General features: G+C 45.1%; 1 protein-coding gene across 21 annotated transcripts in view; it reads right to left on the bottom strand.

Annotated features, from left to right (window-relative positions):
* Positions 1 to 19635, bottom strand: part of KALRN (kalirin RhoGEF kinase) — a 659050-nt gene that overhangs the window by 215046 nt on the left and 424369 nt on the right. For all 21 annotated transcript variants that reach the window (XM_032335453.1, XM_032335509.1, XM_032335462.1 and 18 more), the window contains exons 26-32: positions 17640 to 17709; positions 15211 to 15300; positions 9510 to 9602; positions 4956 to 5067; positions 2978 to 3168; positions 2441 to 2542; positions 765 to 907 (exon numbers count right to left, since the gene is read on the bottom strand). In XM_032335453.1, coding sequence (XP_032191344.1) covers positions 765 to 907; positions 2441 to 2542; positions 2978 to 3168; positions 4956 to 5067; positions 9510 to 9602; positions 15211 to 15300; positions 17640 to 17709 — 801 coding nt within the window. The remainder of the gene's footprint in view (positions 1 to 764; positions 908 to 2440; positions 2543 to 2977; positions 3169 to 4955; positions 5068 to 9509; positions 9603 to 15210; positions 15301 to 17639; positions 17710 to 19635) is intronic.

The following is a 19635-nucleotide window of genomic DNA, read 5'->3' as shown; positions in this document are numbered from 1 at the left end:
CTTTTGAAGTGCCCTTTAAGAGAGTCCTTGTAGGTGACTGTCACATGGAGATTTGCATCACTGAGTCACCTCAGACACTGAGGATATCTTCCACCAGTGTAGGGCAAATGGGGTGACGAAGGTACCAGAGAGGTGAAGATACAAAACCTCAGTACCCTTTTTCCCAATCACCTTGCTTATCTCAGGTAACTGAAGGTGAGGACTCGGGGGGGGGACAGAAGAGCTGCAGCGACAACCCCATCACACCAAGCCCCTGCTCTAACCACATATAAAACTTCCATACTGTCTAATCAGTCCCCTCATGGCCTACCTCCCTCTCAAAGCCTTCCCTGGACTCGCCTCTCTAGTGCTCACCTAAAGCCCCTTCTCAATGAATTTTTACAGCATTTACTGTCTCTATGGGCGGCACTGGTCCTTTGAGTCTAACTATTCCATGTGTGAGATACAACCACTAGAGGGTTCTCGAGGCCAAGGGCCCATCGTGTGCTTCCCCTTCTCTTCTCCGAGCACCTAGCAGTGTCTGTGAAAGACGAGGTGCTCAGTGCAGCCCTGCTGAATGCAACTGACAGTGACTGGTGAGATGCTCAGAGAGGACTCCTCATCTTAGTATATGTGCTGCCGAAGCGAGCACGGAGACTCCTCATCTTAAACGGGACTTCATGGAAAGGGGCGCCAACGGCAGACTGTACCGCCCCTGTGGGAGCAGAGGGAGATCCCACTCCCACTCCTGGAGCCTGTGAGGTCGGGGGAGAGATGCTGGTTACCTCTTACTATTGTTCCTCTGTTTGGCTGGTGTTTTGGGGAGTTGAATCGGCTCCTTTAAAGCTCCTTTCAGGTGAATGATCCTTTCTTGAATCACCTCTCGAATGTTCTTGATCCACTCCTGCTTGGTTTCTATGTTGGAGGCCTGGAGTGCCACAGAGAGAAAGAGTAAATACCCTATCTCCTTTTGCCGTGCCTAAAACAGTTCTCCATCCTTGTCCTGCAGGCTTATCCCATTATTTTCAAGGACACAAAATGTTTGAAGAGCTCATTTTTCATTTTACATTCATGACTCTTCAATCTAAAGGACACACTCCTTCAACTACTAGAATGGGGCTAAGACTGCAATACTCAATACAGATTTGTACAGGAGTGATTGTCAAAGTATTTAATACTCTGTGTGGCAATGACCAATACTGACATCGGCGCTGGGGCACCTGGCTGGCTCAGTTGGTTGTCTGCCTTTGGCTCGGGGCATGATCTCGAGGTCCTGGGATCGAGCCCTGTGTCAGGCTCCCTACTTAGTGAGAGTCTGCTTCTCTCTCTCCCTCTGCCCCTCCCTGCTGCTTATGGTCTTTCTCTCTCAAGTACATAAAAATCTTCTAAAAACATACTGCCACCTGTCTGGGGCTGGAGCCTGTGGAGAAGTCCCATGCTGGGGCAGGGATGAACACATCAGTTGCTAGAGGCTGGGGAGATCTGGGCAGCACTAGGTGGGGTAGCAAGGGGGTATCTGAAGGCAGTGGCTATTTACCAAGTGGTACAAATCCATGCCAGCACATTTAAACCCTAGTATGGCTACATACATAGGTCTGCGCTGATGGAAAGTCAGTGCCAGGAGTTTAGTCTTATAAACATGTTCACTGAAGGCACTTGTACCATTTCGTGAATCTCTAGTTTGTCTTTGTGGAATTGTTTTCAGGTCATTCTGTCTCATGGCAGCTAGAGCTGGGCGACAATTCAGAGGGAACAATGTGAAGAATTTGTCACAGTCGTACCACCTCTTCCAGGGTGGCAGCCACCCCAATAAACAAATGTCTGGTGGGAGCCCCGTCCGCAGGACCCCTTCTCGGTTCGATGCATGTTACCACAAGCCCCGAATCCCAAGCTGTGTGTGCTCTGGAGAGCTGGAATGACTCCTTAAGGCTGTCATCTGGTGAAGAGCTCTTTCTCAGCACTCCTTTCAATCAACACAGTTGCCCAGCTAGCGTGATTTACTAGAGCTCTAGAACCCAAGTTCCTGGAGGATGAGTCCATCTCTCATACTTAGTTACAAGCAGCCCTGGGCAGAATACCTTCTATGTAGGTGTTCAAGAAAAAGCATTGGATGGATGTGGAACAAATCAAGGTACTTTTTGTCAAAAGGTCAGTTGTCCTTGCCCTTGAAGGGGACATAAGGACAAAACATACTAAAGTGGGCCCTGCTGAGACAGCTCAGCCGGCTGTTCCCTGCCTTTTTCCCTCTAGGTGTACAGGAGGGGAAGGACTTAGGAGACCACCCATCTTTGAGATTTCAGGCCTACTTCCATGACAGAACTTGGTTTTTAATATCCATGGGCTACTGCCCTCCCTGTGGAGTCTCCAGGCCCCAGCTTTCAAGAAGAAGATGTTGCCGCCCTCTGCCTTCCACCTGCTACCCGCAACCCTGCGCCCTTGGCTGGCTGGGAGCAGTACTTACCTTCAGTACTGTTTTATTGTCTGAGGAGGGGGTGCGCCCAGACCACAAGGCGAATTTGCAGGGATCACCTTCTACGTGCTCGGTCACACCCAGCTCTGAGGTCTGTAGACAGGAAATGCCTGTGAGAGGCGGGGAAGGGGAGGGCAGTGGGGAACTTAGGGCTGGGGTGGGAAGGGAAAGGCAACAAAGAGGAGAGGACCGAGGGAGGGGCTTCTGTCAATCAAACTTCAACAGACTGGACGCTTCTGTCTTCTACCTGGGATGAAAGGACCTACAGGCGCCTGCCAGATCAGCAGGTGGCAGGGAGGGAGGGTGAAGAGGGAGGTACTAAATGTAGACAGCAAGAAGACCGTTGAGTTCTAAAATGCAGAAGGGGGAGTCGAGGGGGGCAGCTTTCCAAATAAGAGGCCTTTTCATTGTCCAGGATGATTTTGGTGTGGCTCCAGGGGAGAGATGAGCTGAGTGTTCCAGAGCCCTTTCTGCCCCAGGGCTCTACCACAACCGGGAGACTTGTCTGACCCCACCTGCCCCACCTACCAGTAGCTTGTTCTTGTAAACATATTTCGTGTGTCCTGAAGAGTCCTTGATCTCCTTGCTAAAAACCAAGGAGATTTCAAAGAGGAACAAGTGCCGCTCCCGCCCCTTCCGGATCAGTGACTTTGGGTCCCACACTTGGAAGGCATCCTGGAGAATCAGCTCTCCCTGCACATCCAGGTTCTCGTCGAACCCTGAAAGACACCGTTTTAGCTCTGTGGAGTTTCTCTAGCACCACTCGGGGGCCACGTTCCACTCCCGTCGCAGAAAGGTTTCCCCTAGGAGCCCTCTGCTCCCACAATGAGAGGAATCTCCTCTCAGCGGATTCCTGAGCCTCCTCAAAACTTGAGGAGAGAACTCTAGGGAACAGCGAGCAGATCCCCCTTCCCGTGCCCAGTCTCCTACACATAACCAGGATTGGCGGCATCTCCGCATGGGCTGGCACCTCCTGCAAGGGCAAACCCCATGTACCCCTCTTCCTATAGCTTCCCACCGACTCAGAGCACTGGGTGGGGCTGTGGGTAAGCACTGCAGGATAGGGGAGGGCCCTTGACTCCACTTTATTTGTCACTGCTCATTTCTTTTATTCCATTCCTACGACTCTTCCCTTTGATGGCTCCTAAACAGTGCGGTGCACGTGCCTTGAACAGTCACATTTATTCCTCTTTAAATTTTAACAGAGGTTCTGAAACTTAGTATGCATAAGAATTACCCACAGAGCTGGTCAAAACCCAGATTCCTACCCACCCTTGCCCTGCAGGGAGACTGGGAAACTGGGATTCATTAGCTGTGGGGTGGAGCCCAGGAATCTGTGTTCCGACAAGCTCCCAGGTGTTGCTATTGCTGGTCCTCAGACCGTACTTGGAGCAACTAGATTCAGAACAGGGCAGGGACCAGCTGGAGGAGAAGGGTGCTTGCAGGGGAGGACACCCAGGGCTGGGGACAAGGATGGGTGCCAACAGAACAGAGTGGAGAAATTGTGGCAAGAGGAGTATGTTCAGATGGCTAGTGCTCAGTCCGGAGAAGGTTACCAGGGCTCAACTGCACAGAGAACTCCAGCCTCCTCTGCTCAGGGTGGCCCAGGAAGTGGGGAGACCAGATGGAGCCTTCTAGACGGAGGGTGGGGACAGAGGGTGGGGAGGAGAAAATACAGCCCACAGGTCTGCAGACTTGCAGCAGAGGGCACTCCTGTCCCTTAGCACCTGTTTGCCAGGCCAGACTGGGATGCCGAGTCTGAGCTCCTCTCACAAGCCCACCCTGGCTTGGCTGATCTGCATGTCTGTTCTGCAGTGGTAAGAGCACTGTATTGGAGTCTCACTCTACCCAGTCTCTGGGTCCCAAGAGCATGGTTCCCATGAACTACATGTACTTAGGCAAAGTCCTCTCAGGTCTGTCTGGCCGGACTTTTCTCACCTGCTAGGAGGGGCATTAGGTACACGCCAGTGTACCTAATGCCACTGAGCTGTACACTTAAAAATGGTTAAATGGCAAGTTTTATGTTATGTATATTTTATTGCAATAGAAAGAAGAAGGGCATAAGGCTGGAGACCATGGGGACACGTGCGTGTGTGTGCGTGTGTGTGTATTTACATGCACGCAGGATTTCTACTCATTTTGGTGATCAACACAATGCCAGTGACATGCAGATGAACAGGACTGCTGTGGGGCAGGGCTCTAGCACATTTTGGGTGAGGAAGATAGCCTGTGCTAGACCACCTCACAGGCAGCAAGTTGTCTACGTACCTGAAACAACTTGGTCCTACCAGGAGGCAGGTATTGGTCGAGCTGGCCCCTGTGGAGCTCCTCTCACACCTCCTGAGGCCCAATGCCCTGAAGACCCATGCCCTCCACTTGCCATTTCTCCTCTCTTCCAGCCTTGCCCTTTGCCTGACTTCATGCCACTTCCCTCCCATGAAATAAGCTCCCTGGTCTTAGGAAAGGAGGAGGCTCCCCCAGACAGGCTGGGAGGACCGACAGCTACCTTCCAGCATGCTGACATGCATGGCATCATTGGCTTTCTTTGGGACACTGAGCATCACCTCCAGGCCATCCTTGAGCTCTCCCTTTCCTTCTTCACAGCAAGTTAAAAGTTCCTGGGGGGAAAAGTCCAGACACAATTAGAACCATTTATCCCAGCTTCCCCACCCTCCCACCACCTAACCCACCAAGGTGACTATAGACCAGCTTCATTCTCTGTAATGGTTCCCTCTAAGCTATAAGGAGCTATAAGCTATGAGGGTGGGATGTTTTCTCCAAAGAATTCAACCACAATTTTTCCCGAGACTGAACTTCCACGGCTCCATCTAACCTAAACTAACTCAATTCAACCCAACTCTTAAATGCCCAGCACTGGAAGTCAGCAATCTAGGGCATTCTCTTTCACTTGGTTCCCCTCCTGGAGAAGGGAGGACTCCTGGCACAGCACACAAACAGAGGGTCAGTAGTGTGGAATCACAAAGAGAAGACAACAGGCATGCAAAGAATGCACAGTGCTCATTTGTCCCTGCACGCCTACGGCTGCCATCATGTTTATTTACATCCCTCTGCTGCCTAAATGCTGACTTGCACCATACTGGGAGCAACCTGGGGTTACAGACATTATAGGTTTACAGGGTTTCAGAGTTATAAAATATTTTTGGATCAAATAAGTCAGGAGTTCCTAACCTGAGATTGGTAGATGGGATTCTGGACTAGTCCTTTTTGAATCTTAAATCTAGACTCCAAGTCCCGTATTCCATCTGCCATACCAACCCTGTCCCCCATGACCTCCATCACACTGACACTTCCCAGAGCATGCCCTCTCTTATTCCTCATTGAAGACTAGGTTATTATTACCTCCATAAAAGACATATAGTATCTGCTTTATGGAGAAAAGAGAATTTTCAACTTTCTTAAAAATTATAAGGACCATTTGAAATAATTTTCCCCAACCCAGAGGAATGTCGGCTTTCATTTTTCCTATGAGGGTTACTGTAAATTTTGCTCATTTTGATATGGGGAAAGAAACAGGTAACAGATCTGCAAAGCATACGCTCTCCTTCTAGAGGGTAGGGGGAGTCAGGTATGGGTGGATGGGTAAGATGGCCTTCCAGGAAAGAAAGAAGTTGACCAGATAAAATCTTGTGAACATGTTAATGTCAGACCTTCCAGCAAATAAACTAATGGTACTAGCTAGCTGGCAGGAGAGTCCTTATCTATGGAATGCTTCCAGTAGGATAGACTCTTGTGGTAACAAAAACCTGAATCTATGGCTTTAGGGGCATAGCTCCCTGTAAAGTATTACAGATGTTATGCCACTATCTGAGTAAAAAGTTAGTATATTTCATAAACAAAATGGTTCTCTTCGGGGTAAATGATCCGATACAACATACACCATTGAGAAGGTCTGTATGTTGGTCTGAGCCACAGTACCTCCTGAAGTTCCAAGAAAGGACTTGGAGCTGTTGGTGGTCCTGGACTTCTCTGTGCTTTATCTCTGCCTTGGGATTATTTGTATCCTTGACATTATTAGTCAAGCTTTATACTTGGTAAGGGATCTGATTACTGAGCATCTGACATGAACATCCAATCCTTCATGTCATCTCAGATACATTCCCTTATGAAGAAGGGAGCGCTGAGTGTCCAAAGGAGAGATGAACTACTTTGAGCATGTTTGGGAGGGAGAAGTGATCCGTTCTCAGCTCTGTCCTTGGTTGCAGCCAGTATAATAGGAAAAAAATTGTTCAGAAACCTGCATTTACTTCTACCAACCTGAAGTTCTCTGATTCTCCCATCCCTTCCCTAATTTTCGCCCTCCTGACCTCGTTCTCATATATCCTCAAAGGAATTTCTAGGCAGAAGCACAAGAGCCAAATATGAAATAGGATTCAGTGTGCAACAAAAAACACTAATTGGTTAGACAACCCCCACCCATCCCCCGGCCCCCAAAGCAGTGTGGCAAGTCCTCTAATCAGCTAGCAAAGCCAGAAAGTTCTTTGTTATAGTTGATATTAAGGAGAAGCCTCCACATTTAATTTAGACTCCAAAAGGATAGCTGTAGCAGATTTACAGGGAGAATATTGAACAGCAACTGACATACAGTTTTTATTTTCATGCAACACCCAAAGTGAGGAGCCCCAGAGGACACTAATAATTAAATATCAATATATTTGGAATAAAACTGTCTTTAATGAGAGAATAAATCCCACATTATTTATTTATAGTAAAAGCTCAGCAAACTATTTTTCTTTTACTCAGCGGGTACTCTGCTATCAGCACATTTATGAGTCCTAATCACCTTAGTAAGTCCTTTTTCCCCAATAATTTTACAACTTCACCACAGTCCAATTCCCACTACTTCATTTTTTCCCCTTCTCAGTTACCTGCACAATCATTTCTTCCTAAGACACCCAATTACAGAATGAAGGCCTAGCACCCACCCCTCCCATCGCCCAAAACAAAATACAGGGCGGCCTGTCCACCCTCCCTTCCTTCTCCTGTGTGTGTCACAAGAGTTTCCTGGAAACCTCAGCCCCGCGGAATTCAAAGGGAGAGGTGAAAAGCTATCTTTCTCTTAGAACTGGATCTTACTTATTTAAGGCACCAGCAGTGTATATGGGTGAGTTTCTGTTTTGTTTCACTTTTTAATTTACAGCCCCACCGACTCCTGAAAAGGTGTTGCGATACTTACATTTCATAACCACAAAATTGAATTTTAAAGTGTTCTGGTACAAGAAAAATCATGAAAGGGTCAAGCATTAAATGGGCTAGGGAAGGAGGGGATGATTATACACAGAAATCTGGGTTAAGGACAAAGTAGAAACAATATAGTCATTGTAGTCATTGTAACAGGACTCAAGGCTAATTATCTGCTAGTCAAAGGTGAAGAAGGAGCGAAAGCTCTTGCGATTTACAGGTAGAGGGCACACCAACGATTTTGGAGAGAATACCTGTACCCCACTCTGAGGTCTTATGAGAGTTTTGTGAGTCTTTATACAAGGAACTTGAAAAAACAAAGAGGACATCTTTGAAAGCAATTCTGTTAAAACAGTCAAGGTGCTCTGCACATTGTTACTTCTCACACGAGGCCTCAGTAAAGGCCAAGGGCAGGATGCTGCGAGGTAATTCTCTAAGGCATTTCTGCAGGGTTGGTGACTTGAGTGCCTGGAAGCAGAAGCCCAAAAAGTCTCTTCTTAGAGATAAGGCAAGAGGAATTTGAAGGTGGAGGCCAGAAGGACCATAGTGGGGTGGGGGGGACTAGTCCGTATCCTGACACAGAATGGGGAAGAGGCCCTGCTCTTATCATGGAACCACGTGGCTAAGCAGGGAGACCCCTGCCCTATGGGGCAGGGGCCACACTCCAGCATGAGTAGAAACCTAGGTTTGAAACTAGACTGGTTTTTAGGCTCCGTGAAGCTAGAACATATGAGTCTCCACAAGCACCTCTAAACGTGAGTTGAATTTCAGCATATTTTCTCTGGAAATACACTACTTAGAACACGCCTCTTGCTACCCCGATGTCCTCTGCATTTGAGGAGCCACTAGCAAAATAATTAAACTTAGGGAAAACCCCATCCTTATCCCTTGAGAACTGGTATACACTGGCGTTACATAATTGCTTGTAATAGCGATTTTCCAGGCTTTCTGTGGGGGAAATGCCATCTTTTCAGATGGCTAGTATATCTTTCCTTAAGAAGAATCAGCCCAAATTACCTAGTATTTCATATCATTTGGTTATTTAAATTTTAAAGAGAATATTTTGGAGAAAATCTGAATCTTTTGCTTGGCTCCAAAAGAACCCTTACCTAACATATGGGCTCCTCCAGACACAAGAGTGCCATTGTGGTTTTTTTTTTTTTTTTTAAATCTATTGGACAGAAAGAGATCACAAGTAGGCAGAGAGGGGGGGAGAGAGAGAGAGGGAGGGAGGAGGAAGCAGGCTCCCTGCCTAGCAGAGAGCCCGATGCAGGACTCGATCCCAGGATCCTGAGATCATGACCTGAGCTGAAGGCAGAGGCTTAACCCACTGAGCCACCCAGGTAGCCCGCCATTGTGTTTTAATCTGCACTGTTTGAGGGTTTTCTCTTAGAAACCTCATAGTCTTGACAGAGATTAAGGCAATGGTAGGTGCCATCCTGGGCCTCTATTGCCTATGTAGACTGGCACTGCCCTGAAGACCTTGACTTCCTGATCCTATCAGAAGCAGGGGCCACTAGGAGGAATCTGCCCGGGCAGCCAAGTGAGGCTCCACGTGTCAGCCAGTGCCCCTGGTGACAACTGCTCCAAGTTGTGCAGTGGTAGGCAGGTGTGGAAAGAGTCACGACTTATTCCTGTTCTCATGTCTCCTCTGTTCCCCATCAAATTAGCACCCAGAATTTCCTGGGATAGTTTATGCAGTCTGGGAGGCAGCAAAGCCAGTGGATTTCATCTCTGAAGTTTTGCTCTAGGTGGAGGCGAGGTCTTGAGAGGGAAGCTGTCCCATCCTTTGGCAAAGATGGGCCTCCCCGGACCCGGTTGGTAGTGTGGGAGGGGGTGACATAGAGGGGAGGGCAGGTACCTTCAGGAGCAGTTGGTACTTGGTGATCCTCTGGACAGGCTTGATTAGGTAAGAAGAGATGGAGTTGGCCAGACCATGCCGCTGCTGTATCTCCTGCAGGGGTGACAATGGGCGCCATTACACACAGAGGGGTGGGTGTGTGCACGTGTGTGTGTGTGTGTGTGTGTGTGTGTGTGTGAGTGTGTGTGTGTGTGTTTGGGGAGGAAGTAGGCAAGGTGAGAAGAAAGAAAAAAAAGGGTAGACAATTATGAGGAACTGTTCTTTGATGGGGAGAGAAACAAGAGAGACCCAGATGAATGCATGAATAGTGGAAAGGAGAAATGGCAAAAGGGGAGAGAAAGCAGATTTGTGTGAGAGAAATGGAGATGAAGAAGACATGGGGAAGGATAACAGTGGCAAAAGGAAGTCAGGAGAGCAATAATAAACAGAGTGGGGCGGAATTAAGGGGAATAAACCCAGAGCGGAGGCACTCACAGGGGGACAGCAGGACGATGAGAACAAGGGTAGGCAGAGAGCGGGGCTTGGAGGTCTACGTCCATGGCTCCTGAGTCTTTATCTCCTTACAATAGCTCGAGGGCAGATCTCCTTTCCACCCTCTTCCTCTCCACCTTAAACCACCCCAGCATGGAGTGACCTCTGCATTCCCTGCAACTTTCTTATTGTGACCCATGATACCTCCCTCATTCCTCAGTCCCCCCTCACTGCCCCCACACCAGGCCAGAGACAGTGGAATCCCTGTTAGTTGTTTTAACTTGTGTTATCCCTGGTGACAAGTCTTTCCTCTCCACACCATTTGTGCCCAGGCTACGGCCATGACTCCAGCTGCAGTTTGGGCCTCTAGCCTCTTTTTAGTCCATTTTCCATCTTGCCTCCAAAATGACCTCCCACTCCCCAAGGTGTAGGCACTGTGAAGGGCAGCGAAGGGCCCACGTGGTTCCCTGCCTCAATGGCCTTATACCCCAGGTGGCTGCGAACACCCATGCACATAAAAAATAGCAACAAAGGAGATGCACAGAGAGGAATGGCTAGTCCAAGAGTGGCAGATGGCTCAGGAGAGATAAAGTCTTCCCCTGAGGTTCAAAAGATAGCTGGGGGTTGGGGGGAGGGAAGGGGAAGTGCAAAGCTGGATAAATGACATTCTACAAACAGAAAACATATTTTAAAAGTCCACAGGAAAGAATCACTGTGGATTTAGTGATAATGGGGACCATGCAGAATGGTACAGAGCATGCACACCTAGAGACCAGAAAAAAATGAAAAATACAGTTAGATAAACAAAGTATATTTAGGTCATTGATGGCACTGAGCTAGATGAAAAAAAAATCAGGATTTTGGTGGTGAGCTTCTCAATGGTAAAGTATTGTAGATCTTAAATAGAAGAAAAACACGGTGAAAGCACTCTTTCAGAGGGGGTCATATAAGCCTCATAGCAGGCGTGGAGGTGGGGGTATAGAGGCAGAGGGAGTAGTGAGGAGGTTACTGAACAATCCCTAGGATGCAAACATGGAGTTGCCACGTGATCTAGCAATTCTACTCCTAGTGATATACCCAAGAAATGAAAACATATCACCTTATAAAAACTTACGTATGATGTGTATAGCAGTGTTACTGATAATAATGAAAAAGGGAATACAACCCAAATGTCCATCAATTGATGAATGGAAATATATGATGGGATACACACACCTACACAATGGGGTATTACTGGGCCATAAAAAGGAACGCAGTGCTGATACACACTGTAACACACATGAGCCCTGAAAGCATTATGCTAAGTGAAAAAAGTCACAAAAGAACACATATTACATAATTCCATTTCTATGCAATGTCTGGAACAGGTAGACCTATAGAGATAGAAATACGAATCAAAACCACAATGAGAGACCACCTCACACCAGTCAAAATGGCTAAAACGAACAAGTCAGGAAACGACAGATGTTGGCGAGGATATGGAGAAAGGGGAACCCTCCTACACTGTTGGTGGGAATGCAAGCTGGTGCAGCCACTCTGGAAAACTGTATGGAGGTTCCTCACAAAGTTGAAAATAGAGCTACTGTGTGGCCCAGCAACTTCACTACTGGGTATTTACACTAAAGATACAAATGTAGTGATCTGAAGGGGCATGTGCACCTGAATGTTTGTAGCAGCAATGTCCACAATAGCCAAACTATGGAAAGAACCTAGATGTCCATCAACAGATGAATGGATAAAGAAGATGTGGTCCATATATACAATGGAATACTATGCAGCCATCAAACCCCCCAAATCTCGCCATTTGCAAGGACATGGATGGAACTAGACAGTATCATGCTAAGCGAAATAACTCAATCAGAGAAAGACAATTATCATATGATCTCTCTGATATGAGGAATTTGAGGGCAGAGTGTTGTGGAGGGTAGGGAATGAAAAAATGAAACAAGATGGGACCTGGGAGGGAGACAAACTGTAAGAGACTCTTAATCTCACAAAACAAACTGAGGGTTGCTGGGGGATGTTGGGGGGTGGAATAGGGTGGCTGGGCTATGGACCTTGGGGAAGGTATGTGCTATGGTGAGTGCTGTGAAATGTGTAAGCCTGATTCACAGACCTGTACCCCTGGGGCAAATAATACACTATACATTAATTTAAAAATAATAATTAAAAAAGAAAATAGATCATTGGTTTTTTTGGGCTAAGGAATGGGGGGAGGATGAAGTGGGGATGACACTAAAGGGTGTGGGGTTGCTTTCTGAGGTGATGGAAATGCCCTACAATTGACTGTGGAGATGGTTGGTCCTATCTGTGAATATACGAAAACCGTAAACTTGTTCACTTTAAATACACGTATAATTGATAGCTACAGCTCTATCTGTCCCTCTAGGTGTGTAACATGGGCTTGTCCTGAGCTAGGATCAGTGAGAACAAAGCACTGGGAGGAATACAGGAAGCACTTTAAAGACCCCCAAGATAGGACTTGCTATGTGGCCATGGAGGAGGGAATTACAACAATGGTCGCATTCCTGCCAACTATCCCAGAAAGTAGCAACTTTCTCACTTATCTGCCTCTTTCCCAGAGGTGTGCAGTTAAAGCAGGACTTGTCCATGGATGATGGGCGATCCATCGGGCAGCCCTACTCTCTGGGCCAAGGAACACTGTGAGTTCACCTGGGGAATCTGGCAAGACAGCACAGGCAGTAACTTACTGGGCTGACCCTCCCTCTCTGCCAGCCCTGGTAAGGCTGCATGTGGGGCAGTGATGAAGGTCTTGCCTCTGGTGGCTGGGGCAGCCCAACCATGCTCACTGGTCACCACAGCATCAAGCGTTATGGCCTCCCAGCTCTCACATCTGAGGTAGAAAATTCTGGATCATGGGAATGTGTGTCCCTTTCTAGAGCTTCAGTTTTCTGCGGACTGTTTACAATAATGGATACTAAAAGACAGTGTAACGAAAGGCTTGTCTCTTTTATAGAATAAGGGTCTAGAGCAGATATTTTCTATGTGTAGAGTTTAGGGAACCCTTTCCAACAGAGAGGGGGAAAAGTTACAAATATTATGCATTCTGGAAAGCTCTGGGAACAATCAGGAGAGTTTACTGCTCTCCCTTCTCACCTCCCTATGCTAAGCTCTAGGGACTCCTACCTCATGGACTGTCTTTTCTGGTTTCCAGTGTCTCATCAGTCACTACATTAGAAATGGGGGAGGGAGGGAGGGAGATAGGGTGCAAAATTTGGGGGTATATCTAACTTACTAGTCAAAATCTAGAAATTGGCTAGAAACAGGGGTATGATGAATATAGGACTAAAGGAAAATACAGATGAGCACCATATACTATGATGTGTACAAAAGGAGCCAGGCAAATCATCAGCCAACCTCAAGGGGCCCACAGGTGGAAGGAGGTGTGTGTAATGGAAGGGTACACTGTGAACCTGCCAAAAGGCAAATTGTTACCAATGCTATAAGACAGATACAAAGTATAACACAGGCATAGAGAAAGGGAAGGATTCATGCAGGAAACATTTGACCTTTAAAGGATAGAAATAATTCTGAAGAGTGACACTGTGTGTGTGTGTGTGTGTGTGTGCGCGCGCGCACGCACTCACATAAGATACAGAGAGCACTGCGAACAAAGGTGAGGAAGCAGAAGAGTCTGAGGAATGCTCAGAACACAGGGCATGTATGTTCAGAAAAACGCTAAGTGGAAGACAGGACACAGAACATTTAAAACTTCACAGAGACCCTTCTGGATTCTGTTGGTGAATAGCATCTTAAGAAAAACACATTGTTGACAAAGATAACAGTGGTAATATAACATCCAATATGATACCCAATAAATTCTGATACCAAGCTAAAGAAGTACTTTTCTTGAATTTTCCTTTTTTTTTTTGGATCAAATCTAACCGCAACAAAATTTCAAATTGGGATGCTCAGGACCATTTCTCTATTAACACTTCATTTTAAAAAGTCATGTATGCTTTTTCCCTGTCTGGCTTTCTCCCATTCAAGGGTCATTCTTTCAAGGAGCAATAAGACACTTGTGGAATCATTTCCGTTATGGCAGCACGAGGCTAGAAAGATGCCCAGAGGTTTATTTTGTAGACTTGACTATGGGAATGACATTTAAATGTCTGTATTTCCCAAGATGCCCAGAACACCATCTTCCCTACTGGAAATACTCCAATATTTATGGGAAAAATGAAAGCAGGGAGGCAGGAAGACCGAAAAACATGAAAAAGTTCTGAATTTCGTGCTGTCGTTTCTGAGAGGACTAGCGTAATGGGTGTCACTGTTACAGTCTCTCCCTGAACTTTCTTGTCTCCCCTCATTTCTTCTCCTTATTCTTCCCTTGTATCCTGCATCAGCCCATTTGATTCTGTTTACCTTGGAGCTGACAGGTCACCCTCCGGAGACCAGCACTATGGAGACTTAGAGCATCATTCACAAACAGCCCTGGACCCTCATTCTGAAGCGAGGGATGAGACAAGGCCCATTGGCGCCCACTTCTCTTGGCTTCCATTATAGCACAAGTGCTCAGCCCTGGATTTGCTTACTCTCACCTGGAAGCTTTTAAAACTCTCAAAGTCCAGGCCAAATCCAAGCCAATCATATCCTAATCACAGGGGTAGGATCCAGGAGTCAGCATTTTTCAAGGTTCCCCAGGTAATCCGAATGTGTAGTCAAGGTTGAGACAATCACACTGGAGTAGCACCTCTCACACTTGAGTGGGCACTGGTCCCTGGACGGCTTCTTAACACTCAGATTGCTGGGGTTTAGGGGTGGAGGTTCTATTTGACAGACCTGGGTGCAGGGAGGGTCCAAAACAGGCATTTCTAACCAGTTCTCAGGTGACGTTGATGTGGCTGGTCTGGGGACCACACTTTGAGAACCCCTGCATTTGAGGGAGCTTCGCATGAAGCTGAAGCAAAACATCTTAACTCCTGTGCCATCGTTGGTCTCCTCTACACATGGGATTTATGGCTAGCTCAGTTTGGTGTCGAGGCATGGAGGGCAAATGTGCCTTGTCTAAAACCCCAGCTCTTGAGATGGGGTAGAGTAAAACAAAAGACAAACACTGCTTTTGTTTGTCTCCATGCTTTATCCATGAGATAGAGGTTTGGGTGGCCAAGAAACAATGAGCAATAAAGGACAAAAACCCATTTTCCCAAAGTAGAGAAGCATTTCCACCTGTTCATCCACGGCTCAAGAATGGAAAACTATGGCTTACATCAAAGAAGGTGCCTGCGTGCTCCAGGATCAGCTGGTTGGAATCAGGCTTGTTTTTACAGTAGGTGACGTACATCTGAAATTTGTCTGCCTAAAAAGAACAAAGGCAATCATAGATAAGCATCCATCCCTTGCTCCCTTCTGTTGACTGGGTGCAAAGGGCCCAGCAGGAGTTGTGCGGTGAAAGCCCTCAGATGTTGTGTTGCACAGGATTACCTGTGGCAAATGTTCTGGGCTTAGCAGGCCCATGTTCCCCCTCAGAAGCTTTGGAGTGCTTCTCTCCTACCTGCAGGTGGAGAAAGCTTGCTGAAAGTGAGCTTGTTTTAATCCTAATCTGCGCTAGAAAGAATCAGAAAAACCAATTCACGTAACTTATTTTGAAATTGGATGGAATTTATGTAGACATTATCCTTTTTTTGGATTACCTACAATTGTGCTTCCCCTCTGGAAAAACTGACAACATTTGCTCTAAAAACAAAAACCAAAGAATGCAAACAAAGGGTGCCCTCAGCAGTAGATGTGCTTGTATTCCAAAGTTCTCCGTTGGGGTAGGTTGGTAGGCCATGCCAAAACCAATGGTCCAGGGAAAGGAAAGCAATGTGACCCTTTGGGGAAGGGCCTGAACAATGAGTTCTAACCAGATTGTTACTGCAAGCCAAGAACCTTGAGCTTGGTAAAAATTCATTTTTTGTTTTTCTTAGGACCCTCTGGGTTAGTGCTACATGTCCTTACTCCCAGGAAAGGTATGTGTATTTTAGCCACCAAGTACCTTTCCCATTTGTGAAATGCTGTCAGTGTTGGTGCCCACAGAACACTTGGGATGTCCTCTTCTGAGAAAGCAGCCCAGCTACGTGTTATCGCAGGTCTCATTCATGCCAGCACTTTGCCAAGTGCTTTTCATATATATTAACTTATCTGGTCCTCCTGAGAACCCTGTGCGGTGAACTCTATTATTATCATCCCCATTTTACAGATGTGAAAACTGTGGTTAAGTAACTTCAGATTCCCACAGCTAGAAAGTGGCAGAGCCCAGGCCAGCTGATTTCGGGCTTCTTGGTCATAACCATTGGTTTTTAATACACTGAAACAACTTCTACCCTCTTATGTGAAGATTATGAGACTTATGAAAATCACCTTGGGATAATTCTTGGCAAAATGTGCATACTTTATGCAATCATCAAAGGTTTTCTGAAACCAATTTTAGGGTTTATATACTACGTGGAGGCATTTATCATCCCTAAGACATGCTCATAAATCATACTTACGGTTGATTGTTAGGCAGATCCAAAATCTGTATGAAACAATTTGTAAACAAACAAACAGACACCCCAAAACCCTTCACTTGTTTTTTCTCTACATTGGCTCTGCAAGGGATCATAAATTATTTGTTTATCATCATTAATATGAACTGTGCATGGGCCCACGTATTTAGAGGTAGAAAAGTGTATTAACACAAATAAGATGGTAGTCCATGGCTCCTTAAGAATATGCCAGGAAGAAAATGTTAATGTTTTATGGTAAAAAAACAAACACACAAACAAACAAGCCAGGTCCCAAGTTGGGGGACTGTTTGTGGTATTTACTACATGCCAGTGGACTAGTCAACCTTCTAGGTCAGCTGAATTGTTTTCCCCTATAAAATACACAGCATAACCACAGCCCAGCCTACTGCATAGGCTGTTGAGAGCATCAACTCTATATCATGAAGACATTTTGAAAAGTAGCCCATTTTGAGTGGAAATTTTGATGAGATAATTATTAGCTAGAACTCCTGACCCTGGGAAGGAGTTCTACATCGAGCTGCATGTAGTATCATAGGCAGACCTCCCTGGAGATGTCTGTACTCCTACCATGAATCTGAGATGCTAATGCAGACTAAGATTTCCATTTATATAATCAGAACTTGGTACATTCAGGCCATTTACTTGGTCCACAACAATAGCACCAGGAAAGAAAAGGATCAGATACAAATTTTGTAGGTCAGAACTGGGATGAATACCCATGGAATCTTTTCTTCCCTATTAAGGAAGACTATGTAACCAATTGTTTGGTGGTTTCCTAAAGGTCTAATTTCCCAATCCTTACCCTGCAAAAACAAACAGAACAAAACCAGTACATAGAACGGGAGTAGTGTGTCTATCAAGTGGTGATGTTTTTCCACTCTCCCGATGTCTCAAATTTTAGAAAGTTCTCGAAGAACTTTATGTAGAGTGTGGACACAATGTCTAAGGACTTCTGCCAAGGAGGGAAATGGGATGGACTGCTTCTCTCAGATCTACTTCTGCCCTTTCTCCAGAGTCCCTGGTCCCATGTTAGAATGTCAGTGACACCAATCCTCAGCTCAGGCACCGAGCAGTGATGCCATCCAACACCGTCTGCACTCCTGGGAAGAATGGTACAGTGGGAGAAGAAGGATTTCAAGTCAGTTACCCAGGTAACAAAGCAGTGTCCCACATCCTCAGGCAGCTGCTCGTACTTCTCCAGCTCTTTGAGGAAGATGCTGCAAGGGGAGAAAAAGACTGGATCAGAGACATCTCTGCATTCTGCCTCCCTCCTAGCCAGAGGATGATACTGAGGCCATACACTCTGCATTATCTACACATGGCTTTTCCACTCTCTAAGTGACACATGGTGAGGAGTGGTTTTAAATAGATCAGAACTGATTTCATTATAATTTATATTAACTGATTAATTAGTGCTACTTCAAATTGTATTGTTTCCCTTAGGGATTTCTACTTCTCGAGCTGAAAAGCAATTAAATATTATACTTGTGTTGGGGCTTTCATTTTAACTGCAACTATGAATCTATTTTTATACAAGTAATCTGAACACATTGTAACAGTTAAAATATATATAAAAATATATAGAGTACATATATATATATATATATATATATAAAATATATAGATAGACATCAAAAAGAATGAAATAAATATCATCTATGATCCCAGAGATGAAGTGGAAACATTTTGAATCCTGCAAACTTCTTTCCAATTCTTAACCTTCTTCTTCTGGCAGCTACTCTGTGCAAAAATTCTGAGTTAGTGTTTCCAAATGCAGACACCATCAGGAAAGAAAATTCAATGGGGAAAAGTCATAATATAGTTGAAAACTGAATTGAATTACTATGGAATCATCTGCCATGGTGGATATCCATGCCCTTGGCTTCTATCTTTGTGAAGAAATAATGAAGGGTTGACTAAACCAACTTCAAATATGTTAAGCAACTGGTTTGAGCTTAGAGAATTCAAGCTCTAAAGAGCCAGCATCACTGGAATAGAATTTGCTTTTTAACAATCGCACAGAAGTTTTAAAATAAAAAGTAATTATGATGCTGGGTGGGGGCGGAATGTACTGATGGAAATGGAAGATGTAATCTTTACAAAATGCAATGTGACAATATCTACCAAAATTTAAAAAATGTATCTATCTTGTGTTTCTTTAACTTTAACCCTGGAAAATTTCCTATATATTTTAATTTACATATATACAGGATGACATAAACATGCGCATCCATGGTGGTACTGCTCGCAATAGTAACAATAACAGGTGGTCTGTAGGTGACAAAGTAACCCGTGCATCCACAGAACTGGATATTACACAGCTATAAAAAAAAAATGACAAGGCTTTCTATGTTTTCATAAGAAAGATCCCCAGGGCAGGCTATTAAGTGAAAAACTGCACGATGTGGAAGAATGTATATAATATGGCCACCTTTTATCTAACTAGGGAATATGTATTCTTATTTCCACCCCAAGAAACTAATGGTTGAACAGTATAATGTCAGTTAGGAAAGATAAGTCGTGAGATCCACTATACAGCATCATAGTACCTACAGCTAACAATACTGTGTTGTACACTTAAAGTTTGCTTACAGGCGAAATGTTACATTAGGTGTTCTTTAATAATAATAATATAATTATTATTAATAATAAATATATTGAATTCAATATTGAGTTGAATATTGAATATACTGAATTAGACTGAAAATAATGATAATGATTTAAAAGTTTCCTTTGGGAGGTGATATGTCCATGGCCTTGAAGATGGCAATAATTCCATGGGTGCATGCTCATCCCTAAACTTATCAAGTTGTACATTAAATATGTACAGCTTTTCACATGCCAATCATACTTAGATATGGTGGTTTAAAAAAAAGGTCATTACCATAGGAAACCAAGGAAAGGCACAGGGTAGATAAAGATAGTGGTGGGTTGGACTTCTCAATCTATATTTTTAAATTTAGGTTTGATTTTTGAAATAATTCCAAAAATTAAAAGATACAAAGTAGTTCTAAATCATTGCACTACTTACTTCTATCTTTGGGAAAAACAAATTTTATTGATTTGACTTGCTCTGCATGGCTCCAATCATCTAAGCATTCTGGGAGTATCTTATAATTACAGTTAGTTATGGGTTCTGCTTA

The sequence above is a fragment of the Mustela erminea genome, chromosome 1, assembly GCF_009829155.1.
Source record: "Mustela erminea isolate mMusErm1 chromosome 1, mMusErm1.Pri, whole genome shotgun sequence".
NCBI classification, from domain to species: Eukaryota; Metazoa; Chordata; class Mammalia; order Carnivora; family Mustelidae; genus Mustela; species Mustela erminea.
This window is presented reverse-complemented; position numbering and strand designations above follow the sequence as displayed.